General features: G+C 33.9%; 2 protein-coding genes across 2 annotated transcripts; one reads left to right on the plus strand and one right to left on the minus strand.

The window, feature by feature from the left end:
- Nucleotides 1–402: 402 nt before the first annotated feature.
- Nucleotides 403–7,980, minus strand: LOC145582271 (uncharacterized). Its single transcript, XM_081639280.1, has 6 exons — nucleotides 7,505–7,980; nucleotides 5,523–6,149; nucleotides 3,874–4,326; nucleotides 3,124–3,296; nucleotides 2,138–2,312; nucleotides 403–851 (listed from the first exon to the last, which is right to left on the minus strand). Exons 1-6 carry the CDS (start codon nucleotides 7,907–7,909, stop codon nucleotides 762–764), a joined length of 1,923 nt encoding a protein of 640 aa, XP_081495406.1. The 5' UTR covers nucleotides 7,910–7,980; the 3' UTR covers nucleotides 403–761.
- Nucleotides 7,981–12,458: 4,478 nt separating this feature from the next.
- LOC145582272 (serine/arginine-rich SC35-like splicing factor SCL30A) lies at nucleotides 12,459–16,075 on the plus strand. The gene is made up of 6 exons (XM_081639281.1): nucleotides 12,459–12,548; nucleotides 13,171–13,330; nucleotides 14,440–14,517; nucleotides 15,191–15,355; nucleotides 15,524–15,637; nucleotides 15,721–16,075. The coding sequence occupies exons 2-6, from the start codon at nucleotides 13,176–13,178 to the stop codon at nucleotides 15,863–15,865; spliced, it is 657 nt and encodes a 218-aa protein (XP_081495407.1). The 5' UTR covers nucleotides 12,459–12,548; nucleotides 13,171–13,175; the 3' UTR covers nucleotides 15,866–16,075.
- The last annotated feature ends 2,771 nt before the right edge of the window (nucleotides 16,076–18,846 follow it).

The following is an 18,846-nucleotide window of genomic DNA, read 5'->3' on the forward strand; positions in this document are numbered from 1 at the left end:
TTTGACTTTAAGAAATCATTGAGCATACATTTACATTAAGTAATCATTGAGCATACATTTACATTAAGTAATCATTCATGATTAACACATACAAAAAGCTTATACATGGCATCACATCCGCAACATGATACGGAGTATCTCTTTGTGAAAGTTGGATAATGCACCATTCTTTTGGACTTATTTTTTAGAATTTCAGATTTTTTTGTAAGAGAATAAGTAATAGGGGGGTAATTTTTTGTAAAAGAAGTGTAATTTGGGAATTTTTGAAACTAACATGATTAAAAAAAAAATGGTATAAGAGTTTTCGAAATAATTTTATAGTATTTTCAATTTTCTTAGCCTTAACTTATCAAGTCCGCAGTCAATCACAAGCACTAGAGAGGTAAGATTTACTGATTTAGATCTACATCCTTTCCTGGATAAATAAATAAAGAAAAAAATCAAATTATACAAGTCCATTTGACATGAAGCAACTGGTTCTACTTCTACATTGTATAGCACTTCCAGGTTTTAGCAAACCTAAAAGGTGCACTAAAACAAGTGGTGTCCACAAAACCCACAAGCAGGACTTAAGTCCTATACGGCTATAAATATGTTGTTTCTATGCTCAACATTGTTACTCGTCTACACGCTTCACGAAAGAATAAATTCTAAACTAAACTTGCTCAAAACTTTTACAAGGGCCAGCTCCTATGGTTTAGATTCTTGACCTCTCTCTTCGAAAGTTAAAATAGCTTGCTAGTTTTGTATGTACAAGCACATTATTGTACGACTGCAGCAAGCACCGACACATCCCCAAGTGTCTTCTTTGCACGCCAATATACAGCATTGGCAGATTCGGATGTTCCCAGCTGCATAAGCAATGAGTAAAAGTTAAGCTAGTCAGACCAACTAGATTTGCAACACTTATTCAATTAAGGTGCGAGGATTGGCTCAAATGTTATACTTCCTATGTTTTTAAAGCTTACAACAATTGAATTTCATGATTTGACCATTAGTATCTTTGATTATTAATTATGTTAGAGATTAAGAAAAAATGACATTTAGAAAATATACACACATATATATCGAATTTAACCTAAAAACATTCTACAATAATAACATTCATTTAATAAATCTTCTATACCCTGATATTGACATAGAAGCCAAAGGAGGCAACACACTGTGCCACCTCAACAATCATGTAACACTACATTTGAATGAGACTTTTTAGACTATGCATTTGATTTCAGAGCATTTCTTCAAGACTGAGCGTAAAATAAAGTCATACGAGTACTTGATAAACTATGCACCTAAATCTTACTTGAAATTACCACAGTATAGATTAAACTCTGATAATAAAGAGTCCTAATTTTAAGGGGAAAGGAGTCCTTCGGCACAAATTGAAGCTACTTTACTTGGCAACAGGAGTCCTATTTTATATCAACTTGATTCTACTTCTTTTCTCCCTATTTTCAATGGAAATTAATTACATCACATTTCAAATTACTTGGCTGTGGGAGCCCTGTAATCACATGGGTATTGCATAAAGGGAACCAATAGTCTACATATTAACTCCGTGTATTACTAGTAGAAACACTTGCCAATACATCACCTTGACCATTAGTAACTACCTAACTACTCCGTATAAGTATCTATTTTTAAAATCTTAAAATTAATTTAGCATAACATATTACATAATCGGCTATGTTTACAATTGCATTACATTATAGTATTATACAAGTGAACATATTAATTAATTAATTTATAAAAGTGATTTCAGGTTGAAGGTGACAAAAAGGATTGTTCAATTCAAGTCGGCCCAAATTGGGTAAATGTAGCGTTTAATAATCAGGTAGGGTTCAGGTTGGATTCAATCAAGTTTGGTGACTTAAGAGTTATATGGTCTTAGTTCATCGAGCAAATAAATTATATTGTTCACAGTTGACAAATCACCCGGGCATTGCCCAGGTAAGAGATGAGAAAAAAAAAAAAAAAAAAGTGCAGTCAAAGTTACAATATGAATAAAGAGCGCAAAAGTCACATTGTTGCAAGCTTTAAGAAACGAAAGAAGTTATTGCCCAATAGAACCTAATTCAGTAATTCTTATCACTCAATCTACAAATAGCCAGCATGTTATATTATACAAGAAACTAACCTGTGTCTCCATTGAGTAATATTCTTGCCACAGGCTGATGTCCTCACTATCAGTTGCAAGTGCACATTCGTATAGCTTACGAGCATTTGAAAGACTATCTTTGTCGCCAGATGAGATCTCCAGCTCAATGCAGTGCTTGTGTATGGCTACTCCTGGGTGAGGTGAATTAAGAATTCTGCAGAATCACAAGATAAAATTTAGCAATTACTTCCTTCGTAATCAGAGTAAAGCGTTTACAGAGCTAGTCTTGCTCTAGTTAAGAAGTAAAACTTGAGGCTTTGGGAGGTCATGGGTTCAAACCCTCCACTAGGGGAACTTTGAGGGTGAGATTTCCATCCCTTTACCCCACCCTGAGGGTGTCTATGCTCCAACTGGGCTGGCAGTAGGACCATGGGCCAGGCCAGTTTCATGAACTACCAAAAAGAGGAAAAATTAATGTGTTTGGATCAGGGACATTAACTAATGCAGCAAAGAAAATTGCCTTTTGCAATAACACTTGGAGCTTATGTGTGCAAGTAGGGTAAAATTACTAGGGTTGGATGGGGTGAAGTAGGCTAGATTTTTGGATTGATAGGTAAATTGCTTAATAAAGAAATTTTGCAACAAAATTAGAACGGCCTAGAAATATAGTTGCAAGTAATTTGGAGCAGAGAGAGTACCAATAAGTAATACTCACCCAGTTCCATTTTAGTAGTTGGATACTCGGATTTAAAGAATGGACAGAATTAATGGAACATCATTTACTGCAATATTACCTACCATTTATACATCTTTTAATCAAAAATTCTATTGCGGTGTTACCAAAAAAAAAAATCCTATTGTTGCACACTAAGTGATTTCATTTATCATTGTTGAAAATATAACCACTATATAAGGACATCCAAAAAGAATATTTGACCAATGTAATGGAGCGGAGAGAGTAATAAATAGCAGTTATTGCCTAGCCCATGGTGTTAGTCTAGTTGACTTCAAATCTAACTTCGTACCGCTTATAGAAGTCTCTTGCTTGTTGAATACCATTGTTCTGCCAAATAAAGTTAACGAGAACAGCAGAGAGAGAGAATCCTTCATCCTGGCCTCCATCTTTAGCCAGTGAAACAAGGGCAAGGTCTACCAACTTGCCAAAGTATTTCTTGTCATTTGCAAAGAGCTCAAGAGCCTGCAACATAAGTATTAGGATACGATTAGCTAGATAAGATTGTTGATAGAAGAAAATTAGCTAAAGCTTCAAAATTCAAAGCTCAACAAAACAAAAAAGTTTGAATACCAACTTGAAAACATAAGATGCCAAAGATAAGGACTACATAGAGAGGAAAAGAGAGAAATAGTTCAATTAGGATAGGAGAAAAGAATGATTACAGAAAATATGATAGCTCATAGAAGGACATGGGAGTTGATGATAAGGAGAGGAAATAATCCCTCTTTGGCTAATCTCTCAACTGGATCACCTAATGCAACGAGTGATGATAAAAGCAAAATCTTTTGCACGCTTTTGTGCTTAACAATATGACAAGTACTGCTATTCTGCAGTTTGAGCTTTCTCAAAAATTGGAGAACAATGGGCTAAACAACGCACAATGGTAAGAGATGATACTGAAAGCAGTGATAGGTGCAAAATTAGGGGCGTTTCTATAAGCTATGTGGATTGTAAAAAGAAGACAAAAATATCAATACAAAGATCACAGGATTGACAGTTGTAATAGACTTTATGAGACCGACATGAAATGGTTACATACCATGACCCACAAGCCCTCGTCATTGGAGACAGCTACTTTTTTCACCAACCTTTTCAAGAGGTCAAAGATAGATGAAAGGTGAGCCTTACAAGAAGTACCAGATTCTTTAATGTGTTTCATTTGTTCTGTGACCCTTAGAACCCACAATTGTCTTGAATCTGAATATTTTCCCTCACAGAAACTCTCTGCTAATTTCATCGCTTCATCAAATTTACCCATGTTCTTGTACAACATTACATACTGACAGGCAAGATCTTCATCAAGACACCCTAAGGTATCAGCTTTTTCAAAGACCTTAATCAGGTGTGATATATAGTCTCCTGCATCCTTTGATGCAATGCAACATCCAGAACTTCCAATTTCTCCTTTTAGACTGATGACTTCAGACAAAAACTTTACGTACATGTCAAACATAGCAACAGATGAAATTGACTGTATTGCTTCTTCATATACCTGGAAAATGTTGCATCAATATGAGGATCAATTGAATACCAATAATGAAAATAAGGACTGCAGGTGCAATTACTAATTAGACACATCTTAAGAAGAGTCACAAATGTATGTCGTCCATGCACAACAGAAAATTCCCCTGAATCGAGGATTCCACAATTCCCAAAGATTAATATAAATATATAAGCATTCACATGATGCCATAGAGAGAGGAAAAGAAAAAGTGACTAAGAAAGCTCAATCTATCTCTTAAAAGAATAATTATTCTTTTCTTACAATTTATTTATGGCATTGAAATGGGGGTACAAAAAAGTTTTAGGAGGATTTAATGACGAAGACAAGCCTTTGTCAATATGTTCCAAATAAAGTTAAGGACATCGCATGTGCACCAAGTTAATGTGGCACAATCAATAATCAACCCCACATGTTATTTGAGCTATGCAAGATACATGTTCCTTTGATCTATGGACTCAATAGCAATTAAAGTATGGCATTCATGATCTGAACTCTGGAGCAAGTTTCCCCAAAGATTGAAGTGAGTTTCATGGCTAGTATAGTGAAGCACCAAATGATGGGATCACATCTAAATCAAGCCTTTTATGGTTTAGCAGATAGGTAGTCTTCCTTACTTCCATTTGATAATAGTCAATATTCTACATGATACAATGCATTATCAATTTGCAAGTTTTTCTTTCCCTCCATCTTAAATTTCAGCTCCATTATCCCTTTTTTGAAGCCTCAAGGCCAATCTGTATCCAAAAATAAATGCTAAATATTATTCCAGTTACATTTGGTTGTCCACCTCCTAGCACTAAACATCCCACATTGAGGGTGTATTAGTAAGCATAACACAATTAAAATAAATTGTAGGTGGATTACTGATTTTTCCTTAGAATAGGCTTTCCAGCAAAAGGGTGTAAAATGACTTGGAGCATTCACTTTACTTCAACAGATCCAAATCCATGATCCATCTCAAAGCACAGGAAAATGGAAAGCTTATGAAAGCTATCATAACAGCATCAAAACATTGTGTCCCACACAAGGGGCTGTCAGACAATGTTATAAAATTGTAAGAATTCTAATGACTGACACCTGAATAATGTAATAGCATCTCAATTGACTACTTAAAAGTCAACAATGTTACATCTACTTAGAACAAAGATACTGAAAATTGATGACAACAGAGTCAAACTTCATACCTTAATGACTTCTTCCACCTGGGAACGCCCACTATCTGTGCTAATATCTGGAGTACATTGTGGATCTTTTAATTTAATCTGAGCAAGCCAGCTCCAATATTCAGGTTCAATTGAGAAATCTCTCCTCATGTCAGCCATTATCGCAGCTCGCATTTCTTCTGAATGTGCCAAGTCCGTAACTTCCACTATCTCAAGGAACTTCTTCCTTAGACCAAAACTAGATGGAATTGCATCAATAGCACCTTCATATATTTTTTGGAATAGCTTAAATCCTTGTTCACGGAAAACATCCAGTTTCTTGCTTGATTCTTCCTTTTGAGCAAGGGACATGAATAAATCTTTGTTCTCATCTTGCCACTGCTTCACCTCAACATCTTTATTGTCATGAATCAGTGTCCCATCATCTTCCCCTAAAATAACTTTACGTGTTTTCAACTTATTAAGGCAAGTAAGTTCCATGCGCAAAAACTCAACCCAAAGATCTTCAGAAGTTGGGCAAGATCTCAAACCCATTTGCATGAGGACATGCGCAGCTTTTGCATTCAAGTTATGGTCAAACTCCCACGCAGCAGCATAGATCCAAACTGCAGGAACTTTGGGATGAAATCTGATCACTTGACCCAAGACCTGTATCACCCAAAGGAGCAAAGAATAAAGCATGTAACTTCTTAAGATTATGATAGCTTTCAGTAATAATCCAAAATACACTTTTTAATGCTTCAAGTTATATAAAAACATAGGATTATAAGTAATAATACAATGACATAATTTCTATAAACTCAAATTTAATTGACAGAAGAGGGTATAATAACTGGTAAGATTAGAGGCCACATAAGACCATAAGCAAGTAGTCTATATTTTGTATCTGTGAATTCAAAAAATAATAAATAAAAAAGGTTGTTTGAATAAATATAAGCATGGAACTCGGTGATCAGTGCTTAATTGCTATTATACAATAAACTGAGAAAGTGATATGAACAAGAAGATAAAGAAAGTAAGCCAAAAGATCTTCCATCAAACAAATCAGATAATGGACAAAAATTAGACTGCCGCGATAAATTAAATCCTAGATGGAGCAGCAACAGAAGCTTAACAAATTGAACCCTCCCTGCTTTCAGCTTTTCATCTGCTGAACACCGAGAATACACCACATTAATGAGTGATGGATTTATTGATGTCAGAGTTGTCAGATCCTACACCAACTCCATTATGGCCAAATGAAGGTAATTACATTCTTAACTCAAATTGTATTATTTATCAGAGTTGTCAAGTCCTACACCAACTCCAGTCACAATTTCATCCTAAATTTATTGGGGTAATGAACTAGACTAGAATATTTCAGAGCACATTGATTTCAAATTGTATTATTTTGCAACGTATATTGAATTTTAGCATCCGATTTCATAATTACAATCACTCATTTACTCCAAATTTTTTTAATTATCAGTATCTAGGAGCATTTTGTGAATGTGATGTCAAATATAACGCTAATAGAAATCACTTTTATGACTGAAAACTAATGAACAATTAACTTCGATATGTAGCTTAAAAGACTCCAATTGAAACTCCAATTCGAAACAAGACTTCAGATATTCTTTTTTTTTTTCCTTATACCCTAAATTGAAATTCAACTGATTATGACATAAATTAAAATTGCATTTCTAACTAAGTAGGCCATTTCAACAAACCACACAATCAATATCAAAATTGTCTCCGTGTCACTGTCAGCCTTAAAAAACCCGAATTACAACTCGAATATACTCCTAATGCCCACCAATCCTCAATTGAACAAAGCTTTACTTTCTAGCCAAACAAGTTCATCAAAATGAATTCTTCCAAATTTGTGTCACTATTATACAAACATCAACATTGTAATTACATTGTGATCAAACATCTTCAAAATCACAAATGCACAGTCATTTCCTGCCATTTAACATAATACTGTATAACATATGTAAAAGCTTTAAAATTTAACAAAATACCTTCTTCATCCTGCCATTGCTTTTCTCTTTACAAAACTCCAAATACTGAAACCAAATATCAAGGTCACCCTTAAAGCGGCTAGTAGCAATGCGATAAATCTCAATAATCCGTCGAACACCGGCAACATCGGACCGCGATTTCTTGAGCTTTTTATTCCCTTTATCCTTGAGCTCCCGAGAAACAGACTTCTTCCGAAGAAGACGGAGTCGATCAAGCTGCTTCTCGTAATCAATGTAGTCTAAGAAATCTTGCTTTAAAGGGCTTGGTCTTTGGAGTCTGTACTCAAATTTTCTTCTCTTTTTCACAATTTCATTGATTTCTCTACTATTGAAGAGACCTCTTTTCTCCAGGTCGTCTAGGTCTGGAATCATTCGCTCTAGTCTTAACTGTACTACGTCCGCCATTGTTGTGTGGTTTCGAAGGTTTAGGGTTTAGGGTTTTTGGGGATGTTGGCAAGTGAGGAGGATGAACTGATGAAGGCGCCAGTGAAGTGATATGCGAAATTTGCCAAGGTTGTAACTTGTAAGTTGATGTACGGGCCGGGTCGGGATGGCTCACATGAGTTCGGGCCTTGCAAATGTTTTAAGTAAGGATGTCAGTGTACAGGTTAAAGGTCTATTCTGATTGACTGAATTGAAGTGAACTGAACTTATTGGAGCTGAACTGAATCGAAGTGAACTGAATATTTTATTAGAGGAGTAAATTAAAAACTGAACTTATTAGAGTTGAATTGAATTGAACTGAAAATAATGTGAAAAGAACAGGCCCTAAGTAGGAGACCTGACTCATCCCTGCCCTAATGAGGCGGGGTTAGGTCCCAATTTGACGAGTGGTGGGATGAAGATGGGGATAAAAACAGTACCCGCCATGAATGATATGGCGGAGGTGAATTTTAAGTTAAACTTGCCCCCCAACTTCTTATCCACATCCATATATTTTATAAAAACAAAATTTTATGCTTTTTCGTGGCATTTGGTTGGAGGGATAAGATAAGAGGGATAAGGAGGGAGGATAAAGATATGGAATTGATAGGTAGGCTAAGGATAAATAATTCTTATCCCATGTTTGGTAAGTATGGGAAATAAATTAGAGATAAGTAATAAAATTATAAAAATACCCTTACTAACTTCTACCCTTTCCCTTATCCTTTCAATTTCATTAAGGGTAATTTGGTATTTTTAGCCTATTTCTTATCCCTTTCCCTTATACCACCCCCATTAATTATAGAAATGGAGGAATAAAAGGGTGTTTTTATCCCTATCCTCAACCCCCTTTTAATCTCCATCTCTCTAAACAAACAATACTTTTCTTCTATCCTCATCTTTTATCTTTATCCCTCCCTTTTTATCCCCTAAACACACCCTCTTTATACTACGTGTAGATAACCAAGTAGGGGGTGGAGTGATGATGGTTTTGAAATTGTGTCCGATGGGGCAGGGATGGGGATGAATTTTGGAGTTGTCGCTAGAATGAGGATGGAAATGAGAATGTTAAGCGGGGATGAGGATGGAAAACCATCAATTGTCAAGCCCATCCCATTGGCATCCCTAGTTTTAAACTTTAGAACTAATGAGTAGCACAGGCATTGCCCCGGGTTCACTACTTTTGTAATCGTGCAATTGGGGTACTTTTTTTTAAAGATTTTGAAATCTGAAATCTACATTATTAAATGGTTTTTTTTTTAATAATTAAATCATGTAGTTAACCCTTATCTATATTTCTTTTTCTTATTTATAACATGCATCATAATGGGCTAAAATGGTTAAATACCCAACTTTGTTTTAAATGTTTGGGTGTTCGAATCCCCTTAACCTTATATTTTTATATGAAGTAATGTGGGTTTCTTGGGTGACGTGGCGTAACGATTAAGGTTAATTAAGTGATGATTTGGCATGAAGAGATGTTGGGTAGGTGATGTGGCATAAACGTTCTTTAATATATTAGTACTAGGTTAGGGATGTCAATGAGGCGGGGCGGGGCGTGGCGGATGTTGGCCTTCCCATCCCAACCAGAAATGTTCATCCCCATCCCCGTGACAGGTCCAAAATTCATCCCCATCTCCGTCCCGGTGGGTACAATTCCAAAACCATCCCCGCCCCACCCTCCACTTGGATATCCATCCCCACAATTCCAAAAACATAGACTACAAGAAAAAAAAATTGTTAATATTACTCACTCTTTTAGTTATAATATTAGTGTATTACAATTATTATATCTACTATTTTATTTTACATAATTTTTTTATAGAATAGTATAAAATATATATAATTTTGTTTTTAAAATATATATATATATATATATATATATATATATATATATTGGTGTGAGATGGGGATGAAGCAGGTATGAAGTGGGGCGGGGCGGGGATGGGATGGGTACAATGTAAAATCAGCCCCCGCCTCATCACTCATGGCGGGTATGATTTTTATCCCCATTCCCGCCCCACCACCCGCCAAACCAAGACCCATCCCCACCAAATTGGGGCGGGGATGGGGCGGGTCTCCTACTTAACCCGCTCCACTGACATCCCTATATGTATATATATTTCACCAACAAATTTATATCGTTTTCATGTTAACCAAATGAAAATCTTAACAATTTGTATTTTGCACACTATTATTCATTCTCTCTTATGTATGTTGCATTTTTTTTTCTCAATAATCAATTGACTTAAAATGTTTTTCATATCTCTCTTAGCAAGCTTTTCATACATGATTAAATACCAAAAAAAAAAAATCCTTGTTTTATTAATGGTAAAGTAGTACGTAACTCTACGTATGTCATAAATTATGTGTAAGAAGTTTATGGTATCAATATATTTTTGGAAGGATACATTAAATCTTTTCTAATCCTTTTTTTTCTTTGAAGGAAAATTTTTTGTAATAATCTTTTATTTATGCATAAGATTTATTTCCTATATAAAAAATAAAAATAAAAAAAACTAAGGACACAATTTCCTATATAAAAAAATAAAAACTAAAAATAAAAAAAACTAAGGACACACCATAAAATGACACGTGTCATTACTGGTGTGTGTCTTTTAATATATAGTTATTGATTGATGATTATTGATAGACAGATTTTTAGATTTATGTTAAAATCAATTATTAGTTCTTATAAAAACAATTAAAATTTTTGAGAAATTCTCAATAGTGGTCTAAATTTTTGCTACATTGAAATGTTAATTATACTTTTTTAATTAAATAGCTCTTAGGAAGAATTGTCATAAATAATACAACTTTTGATCTGTTGAATTCAAACAAGACAAACTTTTAACTATAACATCAATCAATATATACAACTAACGTCAAATCTCACCCTCCTTCATAGTATTATTTCTGAGATAGATTTGGCTCAAACTTTTTCTCCAGATTGAATTGAACCTAGATTGTCATCCTTACTTGTTGTAGAAATTTCTTAATTAGGGTTATTTTGTATAATAAAAGAGGACTATTGTTTGAATGTGGTAAAAGTACGGGACCATTGTCCATTGATAGATGGCACCCCCGGTTGTATGTAACAATTTTGATCAAACTAGGGCAGCCAAAGCGCGCGTTGCGCGCAGGATGGCCAGCCCTTTCAGTTTAATTTTTTTCTTAGATTGTGTTTGCACTTGACATGGAGTTAATGGACTGATAAAGGTATATCTCTCTATTGCTTAGCCTTAATGTTTCTTGGCTTGTGTTTGCACTTCACATGGAATTAATCATTCAATGCCGATGGCTCTTGTTTTTGATGTTAATCTGATACAACAGGTTGTACCCTTATTTAAGTAGTGAAAAAAACAACGTGCTAACACTTTATATAGGAATTATGATACTAATATATCTTTTGCGCTCATTGACCTAATTGGAAACAACTAGGTACAACATATAGCAGTATAGGGTACATCACTATACATAGTAGTGGCATTAATATATAATAGCATTCAGATACACATGATATCACAATTTTCAAAAGTTAACCGATAATCCGAAACTGACAGACAAAATAATGCATCAAACAATTTAGTTTTGCAGTGAAACTCTATGCAGCCCCATAATTCCCTTAAATCTCTTCTTGCTTTCTTCCCCTTTTCACCGTAGTCAATTTGGTTTCCTTTCTTCCTAGCACATCTATTTCGGCATAATCCGATTTTTTGTAAACTTCTCCCCCGTGGTGTTGGGGGGTCGCGTTCCTTCTTAATGTAGCTAATGTGGTTATAAATTAATTTTATTAGTCTTGATTACCTTTAAACACAATTATGTGTAAGTCATTAATTTTGACTTTCACAAAATAAAGAAAAAAAAACGCCATATAAAGCAACAACCTTTCGTTGTCCAGTGACTAATGTTGTGATGTAATTAAACCATAACCCCTATTAAATAAAGAAGATTTTAAATTTTATTATTCCATTTTCTATTTAATTTCTAATTAATTGATGGGTTTTAAGAAAAATTACAAAATTATGCATGTAGATAAGAAGGCAAACAAACATTTTGAGGGGTATAATGGTCCGTGCACTATTCATAAGAATAATCTCCTACTTTTTACGGAGTATAAGATAGGGATGCATGTGAGTAAGAAAGTAAACAAACATTTTAAGGGATATAATGCTCCGTGTACTATTGATAAAAATAATCTCCTACTTTTTATAAGGTAGGGAAATCTGAATTATTCATGTCTAAATTGGAGTGAATTATTCATTGCCCGTTCTATCAACAAACTTCTAGATTTTCCTCAAGCCCAATCCACCTTTTCAACGGGCCTGGAAATCATAATCTAGAAAACCATAATCGTCACTTTTGACGTGCCAAACAATATCCCTAAAGTCTAGGGATTTCAGTCAATTATAAAGAGAGAATTGAAGGGCCTAAAAGAAAAATAGAAAGAAAAGTAAGGGTATATTTGTAAAGAAGAACCTTCTCGAACCACTTTTTTTCATATTCCTCGTGGTTACAATAAAAACCCAAAACGACTTCCTTCATCAAATTTATCTGCTCTTTACCAAACCTTCAATTTGCGTCGGAAATATTCGCGAGTTTTTTGCTATTATAATTCAAGGTACATTTTTTTTTTCCGTAATTTTTTAATATAATTTTTCATTACGTATTCTCAATGATATTATTGCGAATTTGACTGTTTTTGATTGCTTGTTTGAAATTAAAATTATCAGTTATTAATTGTTAAGAGAAATATTGATGAAATTGTGAGTTATCTGCTGATTAACTCTTTTAATCATTAGTTTTAGCTTACAAATTGCGTTGATTTGTATCTTTTTATTCCATTTTAATCGATTGTGTGGTAGGTTATTAATTTTGTGAAGGAAAATTGATGTTTATTTAAATTTTTTTTTTCGAGTAATACAAATTTCTCATAAGATTGTGGGTTAAAACTTTTACTCGTATATTAGATGGGATAAAAGCATTCGTAAAGCAGTAAATTGTAATATTTGTCTTCATTATCTAGTTTAATTGGTTAAAGTCTTAATCAAGTCCCGTCTACATCATTGCCTCCTCGCCTTGTGTTATGGTGGGAATTATTTTCATGTATCCATGAATTTAGTATCATTATTGATCCCTTTACCTCAGTTATTATGAAATAGGATGAGTTTTTTATTTTATTTCGTTGTAGTTTAATGGGTTTGTTATTGTTTATTCCGATGATGATTGGTTTGTGAATGCAGAGAAAATGAGGGGAAGAAGTTACAGCTACAGCCCTTCTCCATCTCCTCCACCAAGGAGTTATGGAAGAAGATGCAGGAGCCCATCTCCGAGAGGCCGTTACAGCCGTGGGAAGGAGGCTCCCACTAGTTTATTGGTTCGGAACCTCCGTCATGATTGCAGGTTCGACCTTGTGGCTTCCTATGAGCAATTTTATGACTAATTGTTTCTTGTGCAATGGTTGCTTACTTGCTTGCTATACTAATATACTAATATTTGTTTTTTCTGTATTTTGTTAAGTCCTACCCATTTGTATTTTGTATGTAAAACGTAGGCCGTAGGATAACCAATTTTCTCATTTATTTTGGTTGTATTGCGTATTGCTAGATAGCCAATATTGTCATTCATTTACATATAAGTTATTTTTTGAGATAATTTGTGACAGTATACAATGTGGGATGAAATGTAAATGTGTGCATCCATTTTCAAAACAATGTAAATGTTGTTTATGGAGCAATATGCTATTGCACGGTTGTTTTCAAGGCAGCATGTAAAAGTGTAATTTTTATTTGCGAATTGCTACCCTATGTAGTGGTTCGTATAAATTGAATATTTTTCAGTAGTTGCTTTAAGTTTTAAATATAGCCATATATTGAACTGTCTAAATCTTCATAGTCTTCATTTTCTTGTTCTTGATATAGATATATTTTTAGATACTTGTGCATCAACTTTCAACCATTTCATTGGGCAAGTACTTAGTTGGGCATCTCTTCTTTTTTTCTTCCATTAAATTCATTGCTTGTTGATTGAGGAGCAACTAGAATCTGTTGTATTTTCTCAGGGAAGATTTCAAGACTAATCTTCCACTGTGAGCCATTCCATTAGTTTTCTGTGTAATATTGATGGGTTTGATTAGCTAATGGACCCCATGGTGTCACGGTCTAGCTGAAGCCAGATTATGGTTATTTGAGTCATCAATCATGCTTTAGATTATGACTTTTCACATTTCAAGGTGACTGAGAATTGTGCTCTTACTGTTCGTCCTACATGTTGCTGTGCCTCTCTTGTTAGAACTGCCTAAAGAAAAATTGTTTGTTGATATGAAGCTATCATCTCTCATTGTAGTTGCCTCCTATGTCTTTCTCTGCTATCAGCAGTGAATTTGTTAAATATTTATATGCGAGATTTGATATATTGTACTTGTATTTGCTTTAGTTTAGCAGTTATCTTCTTATCTGTACTCATATTCTTCATAAATATGTTGTGTTTTAACATATGTTCTACTGTTGCAGGCCTGAAGATTTACGGGTGCCTTTTGGGCGGTATGGTCCTATCAAGGATATTTACTTGCCTAGAGATTATCATACTGGGTAAGTTATAATGAAGCCACTTGTAATGTTTTGTTTAAAACCTTTGTTTATTGTTTGTTTCTTGTATTGAGCTCTAGGTTTTAGATTAGGATAACAAAAAATGATTAATTTACTATAATGAGCTGTCAAATGTGTTACGGTCTTTGGTAAATCCATTTATCATATTAGAATTGGGTGTTAAGAAAGAGATCAAGGGTTGTGATGCATTGTACATCCTTGTTCTTTGTTTGCTTAGTGGTCTATGTTTATAGGGGTTTTTTTGTGCTTTGCCTGCTTCATAGTTATTTTTTCAAACTATTTCTTGTGTGGTTGTTTCAAGAAGTGTGTCAAGTTGGAGACACGAAGTAATTAAGAGTTTTGTGTTTTTTCTTGAGAAGTGTCTAAAGATTGAAGATAGCAAGTTATAAGAGTTTGTACAAGACTGAGTAGTGGATGTCTTGTTCAAGATTTTCTTAGTGTTGATGAAGAATGGAAGAAAAGAATATGATTCCTTTGTGATGAAGACATTGAAGTCTTCTCCAAGGTAAGCCACCAAATGACTGCTTTGATGTATTAATTGCTTTGTCGGAGAATATATGTGGTTACCATCATCAACCTGAGCTATACGTGGAGCTTCTGAGCATAGTTTTGATCTTTCTTTTTGAGCATTCTTAATTGGTTCATGATTATGTAGGGATCCTCGTGGCTTTGGGTTTGTCCAATTTGTGGATCCTGCTGATGCTGCAGATGCTAAATATGAAATGGATGGTTATGTCCTCCTTGGAAGGGAGCTGACTGTTGTTTTTGCTGAGGAGAATAGGAAGAAGCCCTCAGAAATGAGGGCAAGGGAGCGCGTAAGGTGAGGCTTTGTTTCAGTTTCTATAAATATTTCATATTCTCCAATAATGCGCAGATTTTATATTTTTTTTATCTTGATTGGATTTTTTTTTTTTTTTTTTCATTTGTAATATAATCCTAGCAACTAAATTATTCAGAGCTCTCATTTTGCTTCTGTGTGTGCTGTTAGGAGCCGGTCGTATGATCGTAAGCGATCCTCTTCACGTTATTCTAGGTCTCCAGTGTATGGAAGGGCCTATTCACGCAGCCCGGATGATTGTTCTCCAAGGGGGCGTTACTCACGGTTAGTTCATTTTTACTTAAAGTTGAAGTTTTGTATTATTTGAGAAATACTTGATAGCTTATCAGTGCTTTTTTTCTTTTCAGGTCAATTTCACCAAGAGGTAGGTCATATGGAAGACGCTCATATAGATCTCGCTCTTACTCAAGATCCCCATATGGCTCAAGGCGTCAGAGTAGAAGCCCATATGGTAGCCGCAGCCGCAGCAGTTCACCTGGATATTCTAGGTGACATCTTTTATGATGCAGTGGATCAGAGTCATGAATCTCGTAGTGTAAAATATCCTATTTGGTGTCTCGATTTTCTGTTCTTGCGGAGCATGAAGCTGCCTTTTAACTTCTTAGACTGAATACGGAGTATCTCCTTGTTGAACCGTCTTTGTATAACATTGGTTGAAAAATGTTGCGTATTGCAATGGAGTATGGAGTACCTAGTTACAAATTACTGCATGTTCATTGTTTATTTTAACCATGTTCAGGTCATAATAACTGCAAATTGCCTAATCACCCCAATTTTAGAAATAGTTGGACATAACTGCATATCCTTTACATGAAAGATAAGCAATCAATTATAGGAAGATTGACAAAGAATGATCATCTGTACAAATAGACACACCATGAGACAAAACAAAATTGAAACAAAACAATCGGAAACAAAGCAAAAAATAAAAAAATAAAAAAATAAAAAAAAAATTTAAAAAAAAACACTGTTGTTAAAAAAGAAGTGTGTTCAAAAATATGCATGCAAAATATATTTGGTTAAAGATGTTAAAAAAAATTACTTGACTAACTTGATTTGAGATTGATTCGAGCAAACCTTTATTTGTGTGTTTTGATTTGTTTGGATACTTTAATTTTAGTATGACTCAAATGTCGTAATTTGTAAAGCATAAAGACTAATGTCAATGACAATTTCTTACAGTGTGTTTTGATTGAAGGAAATGGAGGGAAAAGAGGGGAAGGGAAATGAAGGGAGAGAGAGTCTTTCATTTGAATAACAAATTATGGATGAAGGGAATTGGAGGGGAGAGAAATGAAGGGATTAAATTCTAAGAAATTGATCCCTCCAACAATTGAGAGATTTGAAAGGAAAACTCATCCTTCTCCTCCTCCTTCCTTTCCCTTCCCCCCCTTCTTTTCCTTCCCTTAATATTATCCAAACACACTGTTTAAGGCTAGCCAATTTTTTTAAAAAAAATACTGGGTATGGTTAATCCTCTGGGGAAGAGTTTTTTGTCGTTCTCCATTGAAGGTATTCATGACCTTTGGTTTCTCTATTGAATCTCTTCCAATTACAATTATGGAGGAACCCTAAATAAAATTACAATAATGGAGGAGAGAAAATGGAATTATAACATGCAAATTCTCATTTTAACCCTCAACCTGTAACATAAAAAAGACGGATATAACTTAGGACTTGTTCTCTTCAACTTATTTCAGATATTCATTGCTTATTGCTTAATAAATTCAGATGAGACCAATCAGAAAGATTCAGATCAGACCAGATCAGAACTTTTAATCATCATTTACTTATCGTTAAATATCGTCAATTGCGTTTAAAATTTTTATAAAAATTACATATTTAAAAAGTCCATGATGAGATGAATCTAACAAAATCCATTTTGATGATGTTTTTCTTTATAGATTAATATTAAAATGCGGTCAAAGTTTAGTCAAATTGTTAAATCAGATCAAATTACTATATCAGAAAAATCCAGATCAGACCTAATTTACTTGTTTCAGGTGAAGAGAACAACTCCTTATTGCTCGACAAATTTCATCCATTAAATATTGTTTTTTCTCTTTGAAAATTGGTTCGGCAATATTATTATTTTGATGTATTTCCTTGTTTAAAGTCATTGTTCTCTATTCCTATAAAAAAAATTTAAAAAAAAAAAAAAGTCATTGCTCTCTTTATCTACTTAATAATGTATGTAGAAATAAAATGATGGTTTAATGTGGAAAGTATATTTTAGTCACTTCCGATCTTAGTATTAGTATACATTTTTTTTTAAAAGAAATCTCTGTTTTAGTATATAGTTACTGATGATGATTGATTTTCACTTATTTTTGAAAAAAAAATTAATAAAAGAAATTGATAAAAATAGCATAGTCAGCCGTTATTGTTAAGGGTGGTTATAAGGAGAGAGAGTGTGGAAAAATAATTAAATGAAGAGAGAGAAATTTTTTGGGGAAAAAAAAGCAATAACTTGGTTGTGGAAAACTATATAAAAAAAAAATTTTAAAAAAAAAATGGTTGTGAAAATAACCATGTTATGAAGCTTGGTCATTAAGTGAAATAGTAGTGCCAACTTGCTTGGTCATTGAGTGAAAGAGGAAGATTGTGTGATGAAGTTGGGTAAAATTAGGAGAGAGAATATGTATAACTAAAATTTTGAGGTCAACCATTGGGGTTAAAATTATTTTATGGGATAGAGGAAGAATTATTTTAAGTGTGAGTCATTTTATTTTGTCTCAAAGCCCTAAATTTATACTTCCTGATATAAGAGTGGTTATAAGTAAAGAGTAGTGATAATTACAATGGTTGTAGGCAACTATTGAGTTAGATATAAGTAGGGTTGTTCAAAGTGCAACCTAGACCACGCCAAACCACAAACAAACCCTTTGTGTGTGTGTGTGGGGGGGGGGGGGGGTTGCGTGATTTACGATTTATGTGTAGATTTCAAATATTTTGAAACTAAATTGCATCGCAAACTGCAATTTAATACTTGTATGATTTGTGATTCAAACTCATAAATCGGTAACAAATGTTATGTAATCATATACTTCATAATTATATTTTGCATTATTAATGTATAAATATCATAAAATATATAATGTGGGTCAGATTAAGGGTGCGTTCTATTCATTTGATTTTTACTTATCTGAACTTACCTAAACTTATTAGCCCTTATTAGAACTTATTTTCATTATAAATTAAACTTGGGTAACCCTGATTAACCCTTATCACAACTTATCTGAACTTATTTTTCCTGAACTTATCTTATCTGAACTTATTAACCCTTATCTGAACTTATTAACCCTGAAATAAGTGGAAATAAGGTGCATAGAACATGGCCTAAACTAGAAAAATTAAATTGTATGTACAAAATGAATTCGAACTGGCCAAAATCCAAATGTATCCATCATAGCATAATTTTTTTTTTTTCTAAACTATGCCCCACAAGTTCTTCGGTTTTTAAGCTGTACTCA

This window comes from Chenopodium album, chromosome 15 (genome assembly GCF_948465745.1).
Source record: "Chenopodium album chromosome 15, dcCheAlbu1.1, whole genome shotgun sequence".
In the NCBI taxonomy this organism is placed as follows: Eukaryota; Viridiplantae; Streptophyta; class Magnoliopsida; order Caryophyllales; family Amaranthaceae; genus Chenopodium; species Chenopodium album.

Excerpts from the sequence above, each read along its gene's own strand:
- LOC145582272 (XM_081639281.1), top strand. The coding sequence starts at position 13,176 with ATGAGGGGAAGAAGTTACAGCTACAGCCCTTCTCCATCTCCTCCACCA. Across the intron at positions 13,331-14,439 it reads AACCTCCGTCATGATTGCAG|GCCTGAAGATTTACGGGTGC; the intron begins GTTCGACCTTGT and ends CTACTGTTGCAG. Across the intron at positions 15,638-15,720 it reads CCAAGGGGGCGTTACTCACG|GTCAATTTCACCAAGAGGTA; the intron begins GTTAGTTCATTT and ends TTTTCTTTTCAG.
- LOC145582271 (XM_081639280.1), bottom strand. The coding sequence starts at position 7,909 with ATGGCGGACGTAGTACAGTTAAGACTAGAGCGAATGATTCCAGACCTA. Across the intron at positions 6,150-7,504 it reads GCAATGGCAGGATGAAGAAG|GTCTTGGGTCAAGTGATCAG; the intron begins GTATTTTGTTAA and ends TGGGTGATACAG. Across the intron at positions 852-2,137 it reads ATTACTCAATGGAGACACAG|CTGGGAACATCCGAATCTGC; the intron begins GTTAGTTTCTTG and ends TTGCTTATGCAG.